This window comes from Otolemur garnettii, unplaced genomic scaffold, assembly GCF_000181295.1.
Source record: "Otolemur garnettii isolate 467f Iridium unplaced genomic scaffold, OtoGar3 scaffold00007, whole genome shotgun sequence".
Lineage (NCBI taxonomy): Eukaryota > Metazoa > Chordata > Mammalia > Primates > Galagidae > Otolemur > Otolemur garnettii.
Window position 1 is genome coordinate 19,252,703 of NW_003852402.1, and position 23,479 is coordinate 19,276,181.

At 36.3% G+C, this 23,479-nt stretch overlaps 2 protein-coding genes across 2 annotated transcripts in view; one reads left to right on the forward strand and one right to left on the reverse strand.

Moving 5' to 3' along the window:
* The first annotated feature begins 605 nt into the window (after window positions 1-605).
* On the forward strand, window positions 606-15,022 carry SYCP3 (synaptonemal complex protein 3). The gene is made up of 8 exons (XM_003783303.3): window positions 606-741; window positions 1,226-1,292; window positions 1,462-1,496; window positions 4,003-4,120; window positions 6,301-6,400; window positions 9,938-10,036; window positions 14,012-14,116; window positions 14,242-15,022. Exons 1-8 carry the CDS (start codon window positions 606-608, stop codon window positions 14,293-14,295), a joined length of 714 nt encoding a protein of 237 aa, XP_003783351.1. The 3' UTR covers window positions 14,296-15,022.
* Window positions 15,023-15,676: 654 nt separating this feature from the next.
* CHPT1 (choline phosphotransferase 1) overlaps window positions 15,677-23,479 on the reverse strand; it is a gene marked incomplete at its 5' end in the record, with an annotated part of 33,863 nt that continues 26,060 nt past the window's right edge. Inside the window, 4 exons of the mRNA XM_023509204.1 lie at window positions 15,677-16,850; window positions 20,336-20,461; window positions 20,895-21,053; window positions 22,211-22,412. Coding sequence (XP_023364972.1) covers window positions 16,719-16,850; window positions 20,336-20,461; window positions 20,895-21,053; window positions 22,211-22,412 — 619 coding nt within the window. The remainder of the gene's footprint in view (window positions 16,851-20,335; window positions 20,462-20,894; window positions 21,054-22,210; window positions 22,413-23,479) is intronic.

The following is a 23,479-nucleotide window of genomic DNA, read 5'->3' on the forward strand; positions in this document are numbered from 1 at the left end:
ACGGCGGGGCGGCCGTGGGTTAGGGCCGCGGCTACCTCGGGCCTTCTCCCTCCTGCCTGCTCAGACTGGCCAGAAAAAAGCGAAATTAACTGAAGCCCCTTTGCATTTTTCCTTGCTACGCTCCTGGTGTGGAAATCTTACTGGCGGTCAACTTATCGGGCGTTAATTATCCGCGACCCACGTTGCAGAACGTTTTTATGTCCCATGTACATAGCTGTGAACTTGGGTTTAGCGCGCTCGGGATTTATCTTTGTGACCCAGATGCCAACCAGATTTGCCCAAATTTTAGCCATAACCTGGCAGAGGGGCCCTTACAAGTCAGATCTTCCAGAATGACAGGGGCCACATCTCCATCGCGGGGCACTTGGGAGTCAGGGTGACACTGTCATTAAACTTTTTTAATAATTGGCAGTGTCATCTTCTTTGCTCACTTTGGTCCTGCAGAATAAATGGAACTGCTGAAATTGTATTCAACGAAGATAGTCCTTAGTTTGATATCTTGTTGGATATTTAAACTTTTTGTTTTGTATCAGTGTATTGAAATGATGCTTTGGATTCGGAAGGTTTAAGAGATTCGTTTTTTTAAGGTCGGGAAACATCTAAGTATGGGGCACCCTGGAAAAAAGCGTTCTGGGAAATCTGGGAAGTCGCCAGTGGAGGATCAGGTTGTAAGAGCCTATGCCGCGGAGGAAGAAGATAGAAAAGAGCTGAGTGGTTCAGAGGAAGGGGAAGTCACTGAAGGTACGGTGTATCTGGTGTTGGCAAGTGATAATGTCTGTAGGTCATTTGTTTTGATCCCCCTACATTTAAAACTGCAATAAAAATTTGTAAAGTGTTTTCCCATACAGTAGTCTTTGGATTCAGAAGTGATAGAGGTGTAAGGTCGACTGTACTTTGTTTCTCATTTAATCTTCAAGCCCTAGAGTAAGAGTTAGGGCCGCTCATAGCATTCTTGCTTTTCCCAAAATGTCTGATAAATACTACGAGGCTTACTATGAGATTCATGTAGTAAGACTTGAAAAAGTGTTCCTATAGAATAGTGCTGAATCCTGCTTTAACCTCATCTAGCCCATCGGCAAAGTATTGCACTTAAGTGGCTCCTTTAAATGTATGTCGACAAAAAGCCTAAAACACCCCCTCCCAATGAAGAGGTTAAAACTTCATTAAAATTTACCGAAATAGCATACTTAATTTTAAGAGAGCTTTTCTTTTATTGTCAATACAGGAAAGACTCCAGTAATTGATAAACAAGTGAAGAAAAGGGTTTCTGCAGGAGTAAATGAAGATGTTGGGTAACATGTTTAACTAAGTTTTGCCTGTTAAAGTACTTCAAGAAAAGTCTCCTTTGTTTGTTAATGAGTAATATATATTTAAAATACTTGGCACATGATATTTCTTATAAAATAGGCATGGTATTTTGTGGATCCTTAATTAAAGCTTTAAAGTGTAATTTCTTTATAGGGGTGAAGTACAGAATATGCTGGAAAGATTTGGAGGTATGTTTTAGAAATTTTTATTTGAAGAAAATTGTTTTAAGCCATATAACTTATGTAATAGGAAATGCTAATCCTATAGTGGACTATAAGACTGTTATTTAATGTCTTACACATAGGATTTTGTATATGTATTTATTAGTTTCATAGATTTCCACATTTTTCTATGTTAAAAGTGTGAATGGTGCTTTTATATATGTGTAAACTTAAACAGATTATGGAAATTTAGATGAAAAATGTATGGAAAGTCTTTACTTTTTCTTTGTATTCACAGGCTAAGTGATACATACACATGTACATTCTGTATATATGTCAGTTTTGCATTTTCTCAGTTATTTCTGTAATTTCCCCTGCATTCATTTCTTTAGGGAGGATATTATAAATTGAAGTCTCCAAAATAAATCTTGTGTTCTTTCTTCCTTTCCTTTCCCTTTTCCTTTCCTTTTCCTTCCTTCTTTTGCAACTTCAAAACTCTTGCCTTAGCCTCCCAAGTAGCTGGGACTACAGGTGCCTGCCACACGCCTGGCTATTTTTTCTTTTTTTGAGACAAAAAGCTGTTCCCCTGGGTAGAGTGCTGTGGTATCATAGCTCACAGTAACCTCCAACTCCTGGGCTTAAGCAAGTCTCCTGCCTCCGCCTCCCTACCAGCCATCATTGTTTGGCAGGCATGGGTTGGATTCGATCCCACCAGCTCAGGTATATGTGGCTGGTGCCTTAGCCACTTGAGCCACAGGTGCCGAGCCAACACCTGGCTTTTTAATTTTTTTTTTTTTAGAGACAAGGTCTCGCTTTTGCTCAGGCTGGTCTCGAACCTGTGAATTCAGGCAATCCACCCTCCTTGGCTGCCCAGAGTGCTAGGATTATAGTTGCCTGGCCCCTCTGTGTTGTTATTTTTACATTGACAAATTATGTAGTTGAGAACTAAAGACAACTTTGCTAGCTGGTGAAAGATTTATAATCAGGTCTAAAATTTTTCAAGTTTTAAATAATATGTTAAATATCAGTTACATGAACTTTGTTAAGGGAAAGGACTCTTTTTTTTTTTTTTTTTTTTTTTTGGAGACAGAGCCTCAAGCCGTCACCCTGGGTAGAGTGCCATGGCATCACAGCTCACAGCAACCTCCAACTCCTGGGCTCAAGCGAGTTTCTTGCTTCAGCCTCCCAAGTAGCTGGGACTACAGGCGCCCGCCACAATGCCTAGCTGTTTTTTGGTTGCAGCCATCTTTTTTGTTTGGCAGGCCCAGGCTGGATTCTAACCCACCAGCTCAGGTGTATGTGGCTGGCGCCTTAGCCGCTTGAGCCACAGGCGCCAAGCCAGGGAAAGGACTCTTAATTATAAGAGTCAATACTTGGTTCCTCTGTATGGATTAGTTATACAATCAGGTCTTTTAGAGAACTTTGCTATATCTGGTGAGGACAAATTGCTTGTTTTATAATATCTCTTACAAGTTTATTATTATAGATACTGATGAAAGTATATAATAGTGCAGCTCCATCATTATTTGAAGCATTAAAAAATTTCATAAAATGCATTACTTATTGGCAAAAATGTCTCCCAAAAGCTTCACAATGAAAGTATTTAAAAGTGGTTTTGAATGAATTTATATAGTTACTTAAACTAAGATTTTTTTCTGTCCTTGGCCTTTGTCACTTTTAGTAAAAAACTATCACTGACTATATTTTCAAAATTTTTTTCTTTGTGGCTTGGTGCCTGTAGCACAGTGGTTATGGCACTAGCCATATACACCAAGGCTGGCAGGTTTGAACCCAGCTCAGGCCAGCTAAACAACAATGACAACTGCAACCAAAAAATGGCCAGGTGTTGTGGCAGGCATCTGTAGTCCCAGCTACTTGGGAGGCTGAGGTAAGAGAATTGCTTATGCCCAAGCCTTTGAGGTTGCTGTAAGCTGTGACGCCATGGCAGTCTACTGAGGCCAATATAGTAAGACTCTCTCTCAAAAAAATTTTTTTTTCTTTGATGTAACTTTATCCTTTTTAGGTTGTTTTTTAGTACTTCTGTATGTTTCATATTATCTTAAAAAAAGAATTTGTCTAGGGCGGCGCCTGTGCCTCAAAAGGGTAGGGCACCAGTCCCATATGCCAGAGGTGGTGGGTTCAAACCCAGCCCCGGCCAAAAACTTAAAAAAGAAAAATTTGTTTAAATGTATCCTATCAATTGGAGAGTATTTTATAAATTAAGAAAAATATAGCCATTATTAATGATTTTGCATGAGGAAGTTAAGTGAGTCCTTGACCCTTTGCTTTATTAGTTCTCTTTCACCATCACTAAATTAAAAAATTATCTCCAGTTAGAAAAGTCAGAATGGGATACTAACAACTGAAAGTTGTCTCAGAAAGTAAGTAAATAATTCTGGTTTTTGAAATTATATTTCTAAATTTTAAATGTCTTTTTGATATTATTGAATGAACTTTACTCATATTTACTTGAATATATAAGAACAAAATAATTTTCTTCAACATTAAATTTTAGTATTTATTTTCAATTTAGCTGACATTAATAAGACTCTAATGGCGAAGAGACAAAGACTAGAAATGTATACCAAAGCTTCTATCAAAAGCAGCAACCAGAAATTTGAAAATGTTTGGAAGTCACAACAAGAGCAAAGGTGAGTTTGTTTAAAGCCCTGAATATTTATGTCATTTCTTAGTATTTATTGCTGTAAATACTTAAAATTAATGTCATCAACTTCTATTTATTGAGGGCCCTAGTAAAAATATATTTGGTCTGATTATTCTCTAAGCAAGTACTTTTTCCCCCCACTTCTTTTGAGAGACAAAGTCATGTTTTGTTGTCCAGGCTGGATTGTAGTGGCCTGATGCCTGTAACCTCAAATTCCTAGGCTCCAGTGATTCTCCTGTCTCAGCCTCCCAAGTATGGGACTATAGGTGCATACCTCCACAACCTGCTAAATTTTTTTTTTCTTTTTCTTTCTTTTTTTTTTTTGGCAGCTTTTTGGCTAGGGCTGGGTTTGAACCCACCAACTCTGGTATATGGGGCTGGCACCCTACTCCTTGAGCCACAGGCATCACCCAGTTTTTTAAAGATTTTTGTAGAGATGGGGTCTTGCTATATTGCCCAGGCTGGTTTCAAACTGCTGACCTCAAGTGATCCTCCTGCCTTGGCCTCCCAAAGTGCTAGGATTACAGGCATGAGCTACTGTACCTGGACCTTAAGTAAATACTGAGTTTTTAAATTATAAAAGTAGTTTATAGGCTCAGTGGCTCGGGTACCAGCCACATATACCAGAGCTGGGGTGTTTGAGTCCAGCCTGGGCCTGCCAAACAACAACTACAACAAGAAAAGTAAGTGGGCGTTGTGGCAGGCACCTGTAGTCCCAGCTACTTGGGAGGCTGAGGCAAGAGAATCCCTTAAGCCCAGGAGTTTGAGGTTGCTGTGAGCTGTGATGCTCTGGCACTCTAATGAGAGCGACATAGTGAGACTCTGTCTCAAAAAATAAAGAAATAAAAAAAGGTAGTTTATATTTATTCCTGAGATATAATAGTTGAATAACAGGTAAAAGTAATGGAAATCATTAGTCTGAACTAAGTTCAGCAAGGTAGAAGAGAGTCCATCTTATGTTAAATAATTGGTGTATTTCAGCTGACATAACTGTTCTTTTTTCTTTTCTTTTCTTTTCTTTTTTTTTTTTTTTTGAGACCAAGTCTCACTCTGTTGCCCAGGCTAGAGTGCCATGGCCTTAGCCTAACTCATAGCAGCCTCAAACTCCTGGGCTCAAACAATCCTCCAGCTTCAGTCCCCTGAGTAGCTGAGATTATAGGCACACACTACCATGCCCACCTAATTTTTTTCTATTTTTAGTAGAGATGGAGTCTAGTTTTGCTCAGGCTGGTCTCAAAACTTCTAGCCTCAAATGATCCTCCTACCTCAGCCTCCCAGAGTGCTAGGATTACAAGTATGAGCCACTATGCCCAGATTTGGTGTAACTATTCTTTTTTTGTGTCAAAATGGAGGAAAAATAAGTGAAATACTTTTTTTTTTTTTTGGATACAGTCTCACTATGTCACCCTTGGTAGAGTGCCAGGGTTTGAAATGGGTGTATGTGGCCGGCGCCCTAACCACTGAGCTATGGGCGCTAAGCCAAGTAAACTATTACTATTTGGGCCTCGGCGCCTGTGGCTTAAGCAGCTAAGGCACCAGCCACATACACCTGAGCTGGTAGGTTTAAATACAGCCCAAGCCTGCCAAACAACAGTGATGGCTGCAACCAAAAAATAGCCAGGCATTGTGGCAGGCACCTGTAGTCTCAGTTACTTGGGAGTCGGAGGCAGGAGAATCACTTAAGCCCAGGAGTTGGAGGTTGCTGTGAGATGTGATGCTATAGAACTCTACCCAGGGCAACAGCTTGAGGCTCTGTTTCAAAAAAAAAAAAAGAAAGAAAAGAAAAGAAATATTTCTATTTGGAAATCTTACATGACATATAATAACCTCATTTAATCAGTTTATTCATCAGGGGAAAATAAATGAGATTAAAATGAATTATTCCAGAAAATTTGTATATGCAGTTTTCAAGAACTAAAGTGTGTGAGAGGTGCTTTTCTTTTAGCTTGTTAGGAAGCTGCATACTTCTAGAATCACCACAATCATAATTTTATTTCTTGGGTTCCCTTCAGAAGATTTAAGCTGCAATTATTTCCCTTTTTAAAAAATTTGATTACTGGAAGAAAGCATTCCTTTTTTTATAGTATAAGTATGTCAACTCAATTTTGTTTTATATTTTTTAGGTTGGTATGAAATTTGACAGTAATTCCTTATTATGTTTTACAGGCGGAAGCTTAGCCAAGAATATTCTCAGCAGTTTGTGACTTTGTTTCAGCAATGGGATACAGACGTGCAGGGCTATGACGAACAAGATGAGAAACTAATTGTTCGTATCATGATTAGGTTTATAATTAATCTATAATAACCAAGTTTCAAGTACGAATGGGGAACCTAGCCTTTTATTAGACTCATGGAACCGAACCAGGTTCCATTAATCCAGTGGTTCTCAACCTTCCTAATGTGGCCCTTTAATACAGTTCCTGTGGTTTGCGACCCACAGGTTGAGAACTGCTGCATTAATCATTGCTGGTTATGTGTTTTAGTTCTGCTGAACTGTAAACCACAGTGTAGGCACACACTATACTTATAAAAGGCATTAGTCTCTATTTCTTATATTGGTTGGGATTCTAATATTTCCAGAAATATTTCTAATATTTATCAAAGTACACAAGAAGGATTATTGGTGTATATAAAAGAAGTTGGAGGTAGTTTAGTTTCAGGCACAGCTATGTGGGAATAGGGAAGGATTGTTCACGTAGTGTCATTTTGGTTCTTTTGACTCTTAATTCTTAGTGTTATCAATGTAGTAAGCAAGATCTTACAATCCTAGACTTTCTACAAATTTAGTTATCTCAGTGGACTGAGATGATCTTTCTCAATAGCACTGGTTGAACATTCCTTTGGAGGAGTATCACCAATCTAGTTTGGGTCATTTGCCCATTCCCAACCAATCATTGTGCATTTGGCCTTATATATCTTTGGGCTCTGCATCCTCATATTCAACTAACTGAATCAAAATATTTGGAAAAAACCCCCAAAGTAATATAAAAAGTAGAAATTTTAAAAATAGTATACTATAACTTCTTACATAGTAGGATTTATGTTGTATTAGGTATTATAAATAATCTAGAGGTGGTTTAAAGTCTATGGGAGGAAGTGCATTGGTTATATGTAAATATTATGTTATTTTATATAATGGACTTGAGCATCTGTAGATTTTGGTATTAGGGGGCCCCCCCGGAACCAATCCCCTAAGGATACCAAGGGACAACTGAAGTCAGAACATGGTATACTCCTAAGGGCCAGACTTGTGTTACCTGCCCTATGGGAGATGGAAGTCAGCCTCAATCATATATTGTCTAAAAGCATTTAAACATTTCTTATATAAGAGCTGAGGTACTGTTCACATAATGTTGGGGTTGATAACTGTTTTGGAAATGTTAAATTTGAGATGCACATGAAACATTCACAGAGAAGTGTTGAATAGGCCATTGATATGAATTGAGTTCCTCAGAGGCTGAAGATACAAAGGTGGGAATTCTCAGCATAAAGACTGGTTAAACTCATGAAGACTGGATGAGATCACCATGGGAATAATTTTAAATGTAAACCAGGTCTAAGGATAGCCCTGTAGTACTTTCATGTTTAGAGTTTCAGGAGATGAGGGGGAACTAGTAAATACAGAATGACTCGTCTAACAGAATACTACTCTAGGCCAAGTAAAGAATGCTATTTAAGAAGGAAAGAGAATTAACTGTCATATGCTGACAGGCCAAATAAAGTAGATTTGGCCAAGGTAGAGGTCAAGTTGGTAGCCTGGATCATAATAATTTTGGTGGGAAAGTTTGTTTGGAATGAGTATAACATAGAGAAGTCAAGAAATGGGATGGTAGCCAGAGAAGGGGAATAGAGCAGTGGTTCTCAACCTGTGGGTTGCCATCCACAGGAACTGTATTAAAGGTCCACAGCATTAGGAAGGTTGAGAACCACTAGAATAGAGGTTTCTGGTTTGTTAAGATTGGAGAAACAGGCTCGGCACCCGTAGCTCAATGGTTAGGGCGCTGGCCACATACACTAAGGCAGGCGGGTTCAAACCCCGCCCAGGACTGCTAAACAATGACACCTGCAACAAAACAGCCGGGCATTGTGGTGGGCACCTGTAGTCCTAGCTACTTGGGAAGTTGAGGCACAAGAATTGCTTAAGTCTAGGAGTTAGAGGTTGATGTGAGCTCTGACGCAACAGCACTCTACTGAGGGCAACATAGTGAGAGATTGTCTCAAAAAAAAAAAAAAGATTGGAGAAATAGCATATTTGTATGCTTAAAGGAATAATCTAGAAAGAAAAGTTAAAAATAATGAAAAGAGGGGGACAGGTACTGAGTTCTCAAGAATGGATGGGATGTATGTAAAGTAGCTGGCCTTAGCAACCCAAGAGACAAGGATAGTTCATCCTTAGATAAGAACAGACAAGTGGAGAGTAGCTATTGTGATGGGAGGGTAGATCTGATGATGGGATACTGAAAGTTGTCTTTGGATTGATTCTAGTTGTTTAGTGACATCAGATGATAGGAAAGATGTTGTGTCCAGGCATAGTAGTGGAGAGTCAGAATTTCCAGGTTTGGGATTTTAGCTAAGCAAGTGTGACAGAGTAAGAAGTGGGTAAGCTTTGAGATCTGACAATTAAGTTCACAAACTCATTCTAGAAAAAGTGCTACATACCTCATTGGTGAATATCACTATGGTCATCTCTGAAGTACTCCCCTTGGGAAGCTATGCACTGATACCAGCACCTAGTCCATCCTTCAAAGCATTTTTTCTAGGGGGAGTTCACAAACTTAATTGTAAGACCTTGTACAATGACAGCTCTAATGGCCATTTGAGAAAAAGAGTTGTCCTCAGTGATAGAATTTAAGCCAGAAAAGGAGAAAGTGAGGATATAGAGGTAGGGATGACAGTGAAAAGTAGGTAGGAAGAATGGATTTTAGGTGCTGATAGGTTATTTGCTATAGTACAAGCTTACAATGGTAAGGAAGTAGTGGTTGAATACTGGGATATATGGAGAAACTTAAATGGTTAGAGTCTGGACACTGGAAACAAGTGTTTGGGATGAAATTCAGGTTTGAGCATTTGCTAACTATGAAACCATGGAAAATGAGTTTCCTCATCTATAAAGGGGAATAATAAGTACCAGCTCATAGAAAGTTATTGGTAATGACAAAATCTAGGGCACCAGTATATAATAAATGAATGGCTAAACTAGGTGGGAGGTGAAGGGCAAAATCATTGCTGAAGAACAGGTCAGGGAACTGAAAGGCCCCTATTATTGGGAGGATCATTTTTGTGGATATTGAAATCTGCAAGAATTAAGACTTGGATATTGTTAAACTTTCCTGTTCGCTGACTGGTTGCCTGTTAGTGGTGAAAATTATCTAAACTTGGTCATAATAGAGGAAATGTTTAAATTATTAATTAAAAAAATTTTTTTTGAGACAGAGTCTCACTTTGTCGCTCTCGGTTAGAGTGCTATGGCATCATAGCTCACAGCAACCTCAAACTCTTGGGCTCAAGTGATTCTCTTGTCTCAGCCTCCCAAGTAACTGGGACTACAGGTGCCTACCACAGTGCGTGGCTATTTTTAGAGACAGGGTCTCACTCTTGCTCAGGCTGGTCTTGAACCCGTGAGCTCAGGCAATCTACCTGCCTACCTCAGCTTCCCAGAGTGCTAGGATTATAGGTGTGAGCCACCGTGCTTGGCCTAAATTATTGATTTTAAAACTTTCTCTTAAGTTTAATGTGAACATATTTGCTGAATTTAAAATTCTACTAAAATTGTTGTTACCTGTTTTTTTCTTTATATTTGTAGAGTATTTTTCGACAGCAACAAAAGTTATTTCAACAATCTAGAGTTGTTCAGAGCCAGAGACTGAAAACAGTTAAACAGTTATATGAGCAGTATGTAAAGGTTTGTTATACATGGTAACAATATATTCTTATAAAATGTAACAGATGTAAGGAAGTATAAAATAATTTTTTTCTTCCAAGTTTATGGAAAAAACATTTTGCTTATGTGTTTTAAATTTTTATTCATTTTGGATTCATGGTTTCTGATTTAATTTAGGTGATAAATGTATCTTTATTTTAGTACTCTTAATGGCTTTGTGGGGATTATTCAAAACAGGAAAAGGCCAATGGGAATTTTACTTAAAATGTACTTACCTTGCACAAAGTCCATATTTTGTTAACACTTCAGTCATAAATTTGTTTAAGGGAAAAGAGAATGTCTAAATAATTTCTAGGTAGGGTTTTACTTGTCTGTTTATCCCCACTGTTTTTAAATAGAAAGCATCCAATTGAAATTAATGAATATTTCTTTTGTTTTCAAGTGTATTATAAAAGTATTTTATAGCATATTTACTTGTACAGTTATTACAGTGACCAAAATAACTTAATATGCCAACTTACAATTCATGTAACTGAGACATGTACTAAGATAGCTGGTGATTACAAACTTGTGGATAATTATCTGTGGACACACACACACGTATATATCTTAGCACATTGTGGCCTGTGACACTTTGTTCATGCACAAATATATATATTTATTTATTTTATTATTGGGGATTCATTGAGGGTACACAGAACCAGGTTACACTGATTGCTTTTGTTAAAGACCCTCTTAAAATTGTGTCCCGCCCCCAAAAGGTGTACCACACCCTTTGTCCCCCACTCCCTCCCTCTTTCCCTTTCTCAGCTCTCCCCATCCCCCACCCTCCACTGTGTACTAGTACCTTAAGTGTCTTCATACCAGAATTGAGTACATAGCATTCTTGTTTCTCCATTCTTGTGATGCTTTACTAAGAATAATGTGTTCCATATCCATCCAGGTTAATACAAAGGATGTAAAGTCTCCCATCTTTTTTAATGGCTGAATAGTATTCCATGGTATACTTACACCACAGCTTGTTAATCCATTCCTAGGTTGGTGGGCATTTAGGCTGTTTCCACATTTTGGTGATTGTAAATTGAGCTGCAATAAACAGTCTAGTGCAAGCATCCTTGAGGTTAAAGGAATTTTTTTCTTCTGGGTAGATGCCCAGCAATGGGATGGCAGGATCAAATGGGAGGTCTAGCTTGAGTTCTTTGAGGGTTCTCCATACTGCCTTCCAAAAAGGTTGTTTTAGCTTGCAGTCCCACCAGCAGTGTAAGTGTTCTTCTCTCCACATCCATGCTGGCATCTGCATTTTTAAGACTTTGTGATGAGGGCCATTCTCAGAGGTTAGATAATGCCTCAGGGTGGTTTTGATTTGCATTTGTCTAATAATTAGGGACAATGAGCATTTTTTCATGTGTTAGCCATTCCTCTTCTTTAGAGAAGGTTCTATTCATCTCTCTTGGCCAGTGATATAAGAGATTGTTGGCTCTTTTTATGTTTATTAATTTGAGTTCTCGGTAGATCCTAGTTATCAAGCTTTTGTCTGAATCAAAATGAGCAAATATCCTTTCCCAATGGTGTAGGTCATCTGTTTGCCTTGGTTGTTGTTGCCTTAGCTGTACAGAAGCTTTTCAGTTTCATTAAGTGCCACTTGTTTATTTTTGTTGTTGCGATTGCCACGGAAGTCTTCCTCATAAAGTCCTTTCCCAGGCCGGTAGCTTCCAGTGTTTCCCCACACTTTCTTTGAGGATTTTAATTGTTTCATGCCTTATATTAAGGTCTTTTATCCATCTTGAATCAATTTTTGTGAGTGGAGAAATGTGCGGGTCCAGTTTCAGTCTCTTACATGTGGATATCCAATTCTCCCAGCACCATTTACTGAATAGGGATTCTTTTCCCCAATCTATGTTCTTGTTTGGTTTATCAAAGATTAGGTGGCATTAAGATGTTTGTTTCATCTCCTGGTTTTCTATTTGGTTCCAAATGTCTATGTCTCTATTTTTGTGCCAATACCATGCTGTTTTGATCACTATGGCCTTGTAGTACAGCCTAAAGTCTGGTAGGCTGATGCCCCTGGCTTTGTTTTATTACTAAGAATTGCCTTGGCTACATGGGTTTTTTTCTGGTTATATACAAAACGAAGAATTATTTTTTCCCAAGTATGGGAAAGTATATATATTTGAAAGTATGATGTTGGTATTTTAATAGGGATAGCATTGACTCTGTAGATTACTTTGGGAAGTATAGACATTTTAACAATGTTGATATATATTTACATTTTTACAATATTGATATATATTTAAGTAACTATTCATACTATATAGAAGCTCAATGGAATCTTCCTCCATATACTTTTTTTTTTTTTTAAATGGTGGATTCTTTTAGATACTCTTGTTCAAATACATGTTAAAATATAACTCTTGTAAAGGAATTGGGATACTCAGAGTAAACTAACAAAACAGTTTTAAAATGAATAAATTTTTAAAATAACTAATGTGAATATATATGAACACTATTTTTTAGAAATTCTTTTTTTAAGAAATAGGGTACTGCTATGCTTCCCAGGCTCAAGTGTAGTGGCACAGTCATAGCTCACTGCATCTCAAACTCCTGAGCTCAAGCAGTCCTTTTGCCTCAGCTTCTTTAGGAGCAGGGTTTATAGGCATGAGCCACCACACCTGGCCACAAAAGTTATTTTTTAAGTGTCCAGAGAACTTGTCGTCTTGCTTTAATGGTCCCACAGAACTATTTGTTGATTGGTGTGAAGGTTTGATAAAGTTATCAAATATCAATGTTATCACTAAATTTTACTTAGTAAAGGAACTATAGTATAATCTTTGATTCTTCCATCACCTTTATCCTTCACATACAGTTATTTCTAGGCCCTATAATTTTTACCCCTGAAGTGGTTATTTCTTTCTTTTAATTTCCACTGTTACTACCCTTCTTCAGGACATCATCATGCTTTGCTTGTACCATTAAAACTCTTAACTGGTTTCTCTGTCTTCCAATGTATCCCTCATGTGTCTGCCACACGTCGTTCTAAAATATTTTGCTTCTCTCTTGGAAAACTTAGTTTTCCATGCTAAATTCTTAGGTCTTCAGGATTTCCCCCTAAGGGAGAGCTTCATTACTACATTTGTTCATTACCCCACCTCCCCAAATAATTGCTTTTTCTAACTGTGTACTTCCATGCTTTGCTATCCTTTTCCCTAGAATAATTAGAGTTCTTTTTTATCTATTGAAATCTTATTCTTTTGGCAACTAAATTGGAATTAATCTCCATTTCCCACTAAATAGGCACTTCAAGTGGTTTTCGTTCCCTGTTATAAAATTTGTGTGTTATTTTTGTTTATTTTTAATGTCTCCAGTATTTAACGTAGTACTTTTTACATGGTAGGCATTGGGTAACTATTTGTGTGTTATTTTTGTTTATTTTTAATGTCTCCAGCATTTAACGTAGTACTTTTTACATGGTAGGCATTGGATAACTATTTGTTAAATGAATAGTAATATTTAATACATAATTTTTGTTTTTCATAACTTGAAAAATGTCATACTTCAGAACATTTCATTCTGTCCACTAAATTCATGTCACATTGACTATTAGTCATAGATTATTATCTGATATTTGGCATGCTTAATAGAAATTTTAAAATTTATGGTATGTTGATGAGGGCTTTTCAGAAAGTCTTTTTTTGTTGTTGTTGTTCAATCTTGACCTTAACGGTTCATTAACCTATTGTTTTAAGCAAAGTACTACTGTTGTACTTGCTGTAATAATATTTGATTCATCTCTGATTTTTTTTCCTTTATAGTAGGTATTTTGGTATTTATGTATTGTCCAGAACTTTTAAATTTGGAATAAATAATCAGCATTTCTATTCACTGTGGAGCTATGTTAAAAACGATCATTTATTTGAATATTAAAAAGTTCTTACTGTTGAAACAGAACTTAAGATGAAAAGTAGTAGTTTGTAACTTAACTAGCATTTTGTATTTCAGAGTATGGAGGACTTAGAGAAAGAGCAGGATAATGTTCTTACTGGTGCACAAAATGAACTTAAAAAAGAAATGGCTATGTTGCAAAAAAAAGTTATGATGGAAACTGTAAGTTTTTGTGTTTAAAATTAAAAAAATAAGGATTAATGTAAGCACTGAAATATTTTATTTGCTGTAGTAGTTATAACACTTAACTAAAAATTAAACACTTAATATCTCCTTTCACGAAACAGCAGCAGCAAGAGATGGCAAGTGTTCGAAAGTCTCTTCAATCCATGTTATTCTGATGACTCTTTGAAGAAAGAACTTGAACCTAAGTAATATACAATTATAACATTAGCTAAGAGGCATGTCAGTCTTCAGAGTGGTTTAGAAATTCTAGTTTAAATTATAATACCCTTAATCATTAGCTTGTTTCAGTGTAAGACCTTCCTTTCTGTTAATCCAAATCAACTCTGAATAGTTATGTGAATGACAGCTATTACTAAATGATATGTATCAAGCTTTCAGCTCTTTTTTCTTTTTAACACTGTCAATTAACTTTTAGCAATAAAGATGATTTAATTCTAGGTTTTGGTTTCCATGTATCTGCATTAGTCCCCAAACGTAGAAAGCACAGGTATAGAAGGTTACATTGTTCTTTAAGAAAAAAGGAAATACAAAATCTATTTTACGTGTACATCCTTTTCTACATACTTAAGTTACACAACCAATTCTAATGAAAATAAGATGAACTTATGTGCAAGAATAAAACTGCTAAAATCATTAACCTCTGAACATTAAATCAACAACTAAGCAAGATTATATAAATATCAGTTTTTAAGACATGGATTTGTGAATCTATAATTTCCACAAAGATAGCAAAATGTCATTTAATCGGGCTTGGTCTGCAATTAAATAACAAATGCCCTTAGCACTGATTAAGTGCACATCATTAATATACCTAATTACTTAGGATTTAAGTGTATAACATCTTCTTTAAAAATAGAATACCAAGAATGTTTTTTTTTTCAATTTTAAAATTCAGTAATACTGATTTTTGAAATTGGGGTTTTAATTTTACATTATTTTCAAACCCAGTTAATTTTTATATCTTTTAAAATGTTTATTTTTTTACATAGAATAACAAACACTTGGTAATAAATATTAACTTATTTCAACATATATGTGAAATGAGTCAGTTAAATTTTGTATTTTTTGCTGAAATTGCTTTTCATGAATCATTCAAAAAACATGACCCTTAGGAGAAGAGTAATTTTCTCCTGCTTTTCCATGTTTTAAATTCTAATTTTTGCTTCTGTAACCCACACTTATCTTGGTTTTAAGGTTTTCCAGATTTCAAAAAACAAGTCCATGTAGATTCTCTAATTCTGTGATAACTTGTACAGAAAGAAATTAGTCCTCTACCAATAACAAGTATTTGACATGAAAAGGACAGTTTACTTTCTAAAATTCAAACTTTTGTTTGTTTGTTTGTTTGTTTTTTGAGACAGAGTTGCCCTTGGTAGAGTGTTGTGGCATCACAGCTCACAGCAACCTCAAACTCCTGGGCTCAAGTGATCCATGTGCCTCAGCCTCCTGATAGCTAGGACTACAGGTGCTTGCCACACGCCCAGCTATTTTTAGAGATAAGGTCTCTCGCTGGCTTAGGCTGGTCTTGGACCCGTGAGCTCAGGCAATCCCCCCTCCTCGGCCTCCGAGAATGCTGGGATTACAGGTATGACCTACCATGCCTGGCCAAATTTCAAACTTTGTAAGGGATTTTCCTTGTAAGCCAAAGTATGTGTTAGGCTATAAATCTTAAGCGCTATTTAAATTCTAAGAAGGTTCTTACTTGGAAAGTTTTACCTCTTTTTTTGGTGATTTTGTCTTGAATTCGTTTTTTTTTTTTAATTAAATCATAGCTGTGTACATTAATGCACAGAAAGTTTAACCAATAGTTACAGAGGCAAAACACTCTAGAGTGTTTTCTGCATACTTAATTCACATAGGTATACTTTTTTCCTTTTAAGGAATATCTTTTCACTTTTTTTCCAGTATGCCTTTTTCTTGCCTAGGAAAGAAGTAGTACATGTTCATTACTCCTTTGTTTTTCTGATTATTCCATCATTTGGTACATGGTTGGTCTATGGAACTACTGTATAAAATTAATAGGGTCAGATGGAGCTGAAGATTTGAAAAATGATTATGATTTTAAAAAGTTCTTAACCACTTGACTCTATAATTACAATATTATAAGCCAAGCACTCGAGCAGTATTGTGAGCTTACTTTTTGATTTTTGTTAAAGTATGTACACTCAAGATGGCCAAAACTCTTTACATTCTGAATTTTTATGTAATCCTTTGGCAGTGAAAACTCTTAAGTACCTAGTAAGTATTTCTCAGACAAAGAAGATAATCTGTTTAGAACTACAGGATTAGTGAACTATAGTCACAGGACTATAGGGGTTCACTTACTGTCCAGACTGAAATTTCTTTCTTTAGTCTTGTTTTTAATTTATAGATTGTAATACTCCAAGAATACCTGTGATCAAAAATGTTGATACACAATGAGGGCTTCATAACTGAAATAGACATAACAGAAGCTGGAGTATTTGTGTTTTATATTCAAGTAGAACCTTATTTGATAGTATACTAGCCTCCTGTACAGGGGGATTTCCTTCACTCATAGGTTCCCCTAACTGCATCTCCTCTTTTCTTTGGGCTATTATCAGTCAATATGCTTGTGAACCTGTTCGGGTGCTTGATGACATGATGTCTTGAAGATACTTAGATGAAGGTGTCTTGAAATTTGCAGGCACAAAGCACTAAAGTATATCATCATATCAAGTGAAGAAATTACCTTTAGAAGCAAAAAATATACAAAATTAATTATGGTCTGTCTTTTCTCAACTAGCATTTTCCCCGGCCCTAAAGTTCAAACCTTAACCTAAAATTCTTCACCAAAAATATTAAATTTCAAAGTACTTTGGTATATTTCATATTTGGACTTCACTATCACCCTCTGGAATATGCCAGTTATTTCACAATTACAGAAACTGAAGTGAAATAAAAGGACTAGACTAAAATATGAAAGCTCAAAAGTAATGGACCCCTACCTTCCTGACTCTATATTCTACTTTCCACTGTACAATGAAGCTACAGATTTCCTTCTAGAAAAGGCTATAGTCATTATCTTAAAATGAATTCACTCTATCACATATGTTGTAAGAAGATAAAAGGTCTGGAAAAGACACCATAGTTGAGAGGAGGCATGTATAAAAATGATGTTTATAAAATTAAGGAGAATGTCTAGAGAAAGGCTTCTATTTAGAGATTTTTCCCAGAGACCACAGTCAAATGCTTCTCTTCAAAAAATTTAAGTCCAGGATAAAGAGGACCCTCATAGCTCTGCCCTTGTACAGGAAATTCTCACCCATGAAGGAAAAATCTCTCGTATTGCTTACTTGAAAAGCTCCATCAAGCTCTCTTTCTCCGTAGCAAGAAGTTTATGCCAAAGGGCACATATGTTTTATATGGTCTGCATTGTGTGTGTGTTGTCCACATGGTGTTTTCTCAGTTCTCCAGTCTACCCCAGGCTAACTACTTATTACAAAATAGATGCTTGAATTTTTAATACCTGATATCTTCTATTTAAGAATTCCATTTGGTAATACATACCTAGGTTCACTAAAGCCTAAATTGAATTTTCAGATTTTTTTCTTTTTCTTTTTCTTTTTTTTTTTTGAGATAGAGCCTCAAGCTGTCACCATGGGTAGAGTGCCGTGGCATCACAACTCACAGCAACCTCCAAGTCCTGGGCTCAAGTGATTCTACTGTCTCTGCTTCACAAGTAGCTGGGACTGTAGGTGCCTGCCACAACGCCTGGTTATTTTTTGGTTGTGGCCATTGTTGTTTGACGGACCCGGCCTGGATATAACCCAGCAGCTCAGTTATATGTGGCTGGTGCCCTAGCTGCTTAAGCCACAGGCACCAAGCCAATTTTCAGATATTTTGAATAATCACCTCCTATTTCTTAAATCTGGACTATTTTGGAGACCTAAAAATATTTATAGTGGATAACAAAGAAAATTATTATAGTTTTCAAACATTTTTTAGAATATTGCCTAGAAGGTCATTGTTTACCTAAAGGGATGAAGAATTATATCTCACCACCACTGTAGGAAAAATGGAAGACTTTTGAATGGACTATGAGTAAATATTAAATTATTAATCTTCTTCAGAAAAAGTGTCCTATACAATTTTGTAAAGGATCATCTGAGATATCCCAGTGGGCCATCCACAGAACAGATACAGATTTTTTAAAAACCTAAATCTAACGTATACTGAAATTATCAAAAGAGGAATTGCTGGGTTTTTTTAAAAGTATATTTCAATGTTCATAGGCATGTATATCCAACAGTTTAATAATGTTCAGTGAGGTCCAGAGATAGAGAAAAATACAGCAAAACTATTCAATTCTGGCTGGTCTGAATGCAGTGGTGTTTGCAAATAATTGATCACAACCAGTTAGAGATCCTTTGTTCCTGCTCCACTCACACTGCTTCATTTGACTAGCCTTTAAAAAATAAAAATAAGAGGGAGGCACCTGTGGCTCAAAGGAGTAGGGCACCAGCCCCATATGCCGGAGATGGTGGGTTCAAACCCAGCCCTAGCCAAAAACTGCAAAAAAAAAAAAAAACCCAAAAAAAAAAAAAAGACCAAAAAACTTTTTTTTTTTTTTTTTTTGATACAAAGTCTTACTTTGTCACCCTGGGTAGAGTCCTGTGCCATCATAGCTCACAGCAACCTCCAATTCCTGGGCTTAGGCAATTCTCTTGCCTCAGCCTCCCAAGTAGCTGGGACTACAGGTTCTTGCCACAACACTTGGCTAATTTTTTTTGTTGTTGGAGTTGTTGTTTAGCAGGCCTGGGCCAGATTTGAACCCGCCTGCCTTGGTGTATTTGACCGTGGTCCTAACCACTGAGCTATGGGCGCTGAGCCCAAAAAACTATTTAAATCCACTGCTAGTTGAAAAGCAACCATAAAGATATGTCTTAATACTATACAAAATTTAATAATGCTCCATTTATCCAATTTTGTGACTAAAGTATTATCAATAATGGTTTTCTTTTCCTCAGATGGCTCAAGTGTCTCTGTTAAGCATTATACTCTATATTTTATAATCATTTTGAAGATAAGTTAGCATATATATTATCCACATTCTTAAGATATTCAATGAGAATTTCTTTTGCTTGATGGCTAAATCATTAATAATACATATAGTGTACTATCAAGTGCTATACATAGAGGGTTGCTCAGGCATAAAATGGTCTCAGTATCATGTACTTAGCAGTACTGTCTATTCTGTTTGCTACCTCAATATTAGCTGATAATGTTTTTTTTAAAGAGATAAGAGTCTCACTTTATCGCCCTCAGTTGAGTGCTATGCCATCACAGCTCACAGCAACCTTTTGGGCTTAGGCAATTCTCTTGCCTCAGCCTCCCAAGTAGACTACAGGCCCCCGCCACAATGCCTGCCTATTTTTTTGCAGTCTGGCCAGGGCTAGGTTTGAACCCATCACTCTCGGTAATGGGGCCAGCGCCCTACTCACTGAGGCACAGGTGCTGCCCGAGCTGACAATTTTTTTGAGACAGATTCCCACTCTGTTGCCAAGGCTTGAGAGCTGTGGCATCATAACTCACAGCAACCTCAAACTTTTGCTTGGGTTTGACCTATCCTCCTAGCTTAGCCTCCTGAGTAGCTGGGACAGTAGGTGCCCACTACAATGCCCAGCTCCTTTTTCTATTTTTAGCAGAGACATGGTCTTGCTTTTGCTCAGGCTGATCTCCAACTCTTGAGCTAAAGCAATCTACCTTCCTTTGCCTCCCAGAGTGCTGGGCCTAACTGACAATTCTTGATGTAATAAAGTGCCCACTTTTGCTAGCATTAACACCATCCAGTTTGCCTATTACCTGCTATAAACTGGGAATAACACTAATAAGCTTGATTAATTAAAGTCAGAAAGTCCTTTGGGCAGAATTAAGTAGTTATTTACATCTTTGAACTTTTTTTTTTTTTTTAAGAAGAAAGATCTAGTTACTTTTAGGTATATAGTTGTGTTCCCAAGGATCTGAGCTGTTGAAAGACTGACTACCAGACATGTTGGCTATTGCTATATACAATATAAAATGATTCATAGCTTAAAATAAGTAACTTCAAGTATTCAGAAGCATTTACTGTATGGACTATTCAGGCTATTGAAAGCTCATTGAAAGGTATCTTTAGTATAGTATAATCAGGCATCTATTAGCAGATATTATAAATAAAAAACAGAAAGTACTCACCATTGCTATCCATAGAACAACATATTCGTCTATAAAATTATTAAAGTACTGGTCTAAAAACAACAGACCTGGCCCAAAAAAGATAGTGTCTTGAAGATACAGTTCACTTTTGGTCATGTGAGCTATCTATAAAAAAGTAAACAAAGTAATTTCACTATTATATTTTAAATATTTTAGCTTTTATTTTCAGGACAAAATTAGTTATGTTAATACAGTATTAAAGATAAAGAGAACATTTAATCTCACATTTGACATGACAATACATGACAGTACTTACCTAAACCTCAAATTCATGATTGGGTAGATTATTAAAGTATCTAATGTTTAAATGCTTTGAAAATTGCAAATTCAGAAAATTAAAATTGATAATTGCAACTATAATAATTAAAACAACTGAATACATTAACTCATATCACAGTTTAACTTGGAACATGAATAACTAATTATTACGATGTTGACATGACAAAGGAAACTTATAAACCATATGAAATAATTTCTAGCTTTGTATTTGAAATCTAAATATATTATTTATACCATGAATTATAAAATAATTTCTTACCACCAATTTTTGAGAGACTTTAGCAAAGACACACCCAAACATTAGGGTGTAAAGACAAGGATGCTTTTCAAACACATTAGTTGCTGACTTTTTATAGATCATTATTGCCAGTATAATAATTAGTCCTATGTGGAGTCCAGGTGACAAGACACTGGTGCCCTAAGGGATAAAGCATAAAATCAGTATCACATTTTAACACTGCATGTTTATTATAATGGAAACATTTTCTGAGCATCTATTTTGTGCCAGGAACTAGAGACTTACAGAAGAGTATGATGTAGTATATGACCTAAAGGCATATATAAACTTTAACTATGCTTTTTAAACTTCCACAGAATCCTAGGGTTACACAGACATAATACATTGCCACATGTTTTTTTTTTTGAGACACAGTCTCACTATGTCACCCTCAGTAGAGTGCCATGGTGTCATAGCTCACAGCAACCTCAAACTCTTGGGCTTAAGCAATTCTCTTGCCTCAGCTTCCCAAGTAGCTGGGACTACAGGCATCTGCCACAATACCTGGCTAATTTTTCTATTTTTAGTAGAGACAGGGTATTGTTCTTGCTCAGGCTCAAACTTGTGACCTCAAGCAATCCACTGCCTCAGCCTCCCAGAGTGCTAGGATTACAGGTGTAAGCCACCAGTATAAGGGTATCAGTGGAATAAGAATTTATCTTCCTATGCTCAACTATCTTGAAGGCTTTTAAAAAACAAAGGCATTATATTTATTTAAAAAGTTGGCAGGAATTCCAACTCCTTCCTCCTTAAAGGTATTGAAAAAGTTTAAAAAGTCAAATGTGAATAAATACATAAGTACTATAGTATGAGCAAGGGGGTAAAAAACAAACACAATGTATAATTACTCAAGAATTAAGAAAAAAACCTTTAAAAATATTAGACTAGCATTTTTAGTGAATTTCTGTAACATTACTGTATGAGTAATAAATTGCCCCAGGTGTGAAACCACTGACCTTTGGCAGCTTTCCTGCCATTCAAATCAGGAACTCATTCCCTACTCTCCCTCCTCTCCCCTATTCAAGGCACAAAATGTAGGAAAACAAATAGTCACTCTTAATTATGTAGGGTAATGAATGTCAGAAAAGTCTACACAGAGCAAGCTTACACAAAGAGGAAAAATGCTTTATCATCAGTCTGAATTGTTTTTAAATGCTTTTGTACTATATGCCTGAAATAAGTTTAGACAGTTTCCTTCTTCATTCTTGAACTTTGGCTTTCTAGTATCTTTTTATAGGTGATAATAAGAAAATGTATCATAAAATTAATGCTGAATGATAATGAAATTAATGCCTTACTGCTATAGTGGATCCATTCTTGCCAACGCCACCATGGAGGATAACGTGGAAATAATTCGAACAGGAAAATATTGCTCCACCTATTACTCCGAGAACTGGGAGGATCTTCAGTTTTATTTCTAGAATGGGTATCTTTAGAGGGAGAGGAAAGAAATCATTAAGAAAACAGAATTTCTTTTCCTTATTAAATAGTAAAGAAACACTATGATATGGCCTTGTACAATAAGCTATCCTTTTTCTTGTAATCAAACCATAACTTCTGGAATGTTGCCTGAAATGGTAATATTTTTTGTAATTGCTTTATTAAGTATTACCAAATTAGCTTAGTCTATTTACATAACTATGATTAAATCTTTAATCTCACATATCTTTAATCTGACTTAGACATGAAAAAGGATAGTTCACTTGTATTTGGTAGCCTCTAAGAAGCAGCATTACAGGAAAGACAACATGATGTGCATCACTAAATGTGACAAATACTGTGATGTGTCTACATGCATAAAATGTGTGTAGTTAATGTCCAGGATTAAATGTCTAGCAGTATATTTACCTGTCGGTCAATTGCTGTTCAAGAAAACTTCCACACGCAGCAAAGGATTTAAAAAACAGTAACAATAAATTGCCAGAAACTGTCGGCTAGTGTGTTTTGAAAATACTTTGGGGGGTAAATGAAACTGATAATAAAATGTTTAGGAATGAGTTGTGAATCAATGTTAGTTGTTGGCTACTGATACCTTTATTCTGCTTACCACTATAAGCAAAAAGTTGTGAATCAGTGTTATAGACTTAAGTTGTGGTGACAGAATAATTTGTTTCTTCATAAATTTTTTTCTGTGCAAAAAAGCTTAAATTTATGACAGTGGCCTCCTTAACAGCCAACTTTTATCAAAATACTGAGGTCCTCAATCAAGCAGAAAATAAAAATTTAAAAAAAAACCCAAGAAAATAAAAATACTCCTTAACATAGGAATCTTTACCTCAAAGTAGTTTATAAAAATGAAAATTAGCTAATTTTCTTTCCTAATGTTGAGAGAAAAAATTTCAAATGTAAAATATTTTACTGGATCTAAAAAATACATGTATTTTATAAGAAATTTTAGTCTGGTACAGGTAATTCCAGTGTACTTTTTTTTTGAGACAGAGTCTCAAGCTGTCACCCTGGGTAGAGTGCCATGGCGTCACAGCTCACAGCAACCTCAAACTCTTGGGCTTAAGTGATTCTCTTGCCTCAGCCTCCCAAGTAGCTAGGACAACAGCCATCTGCCACAA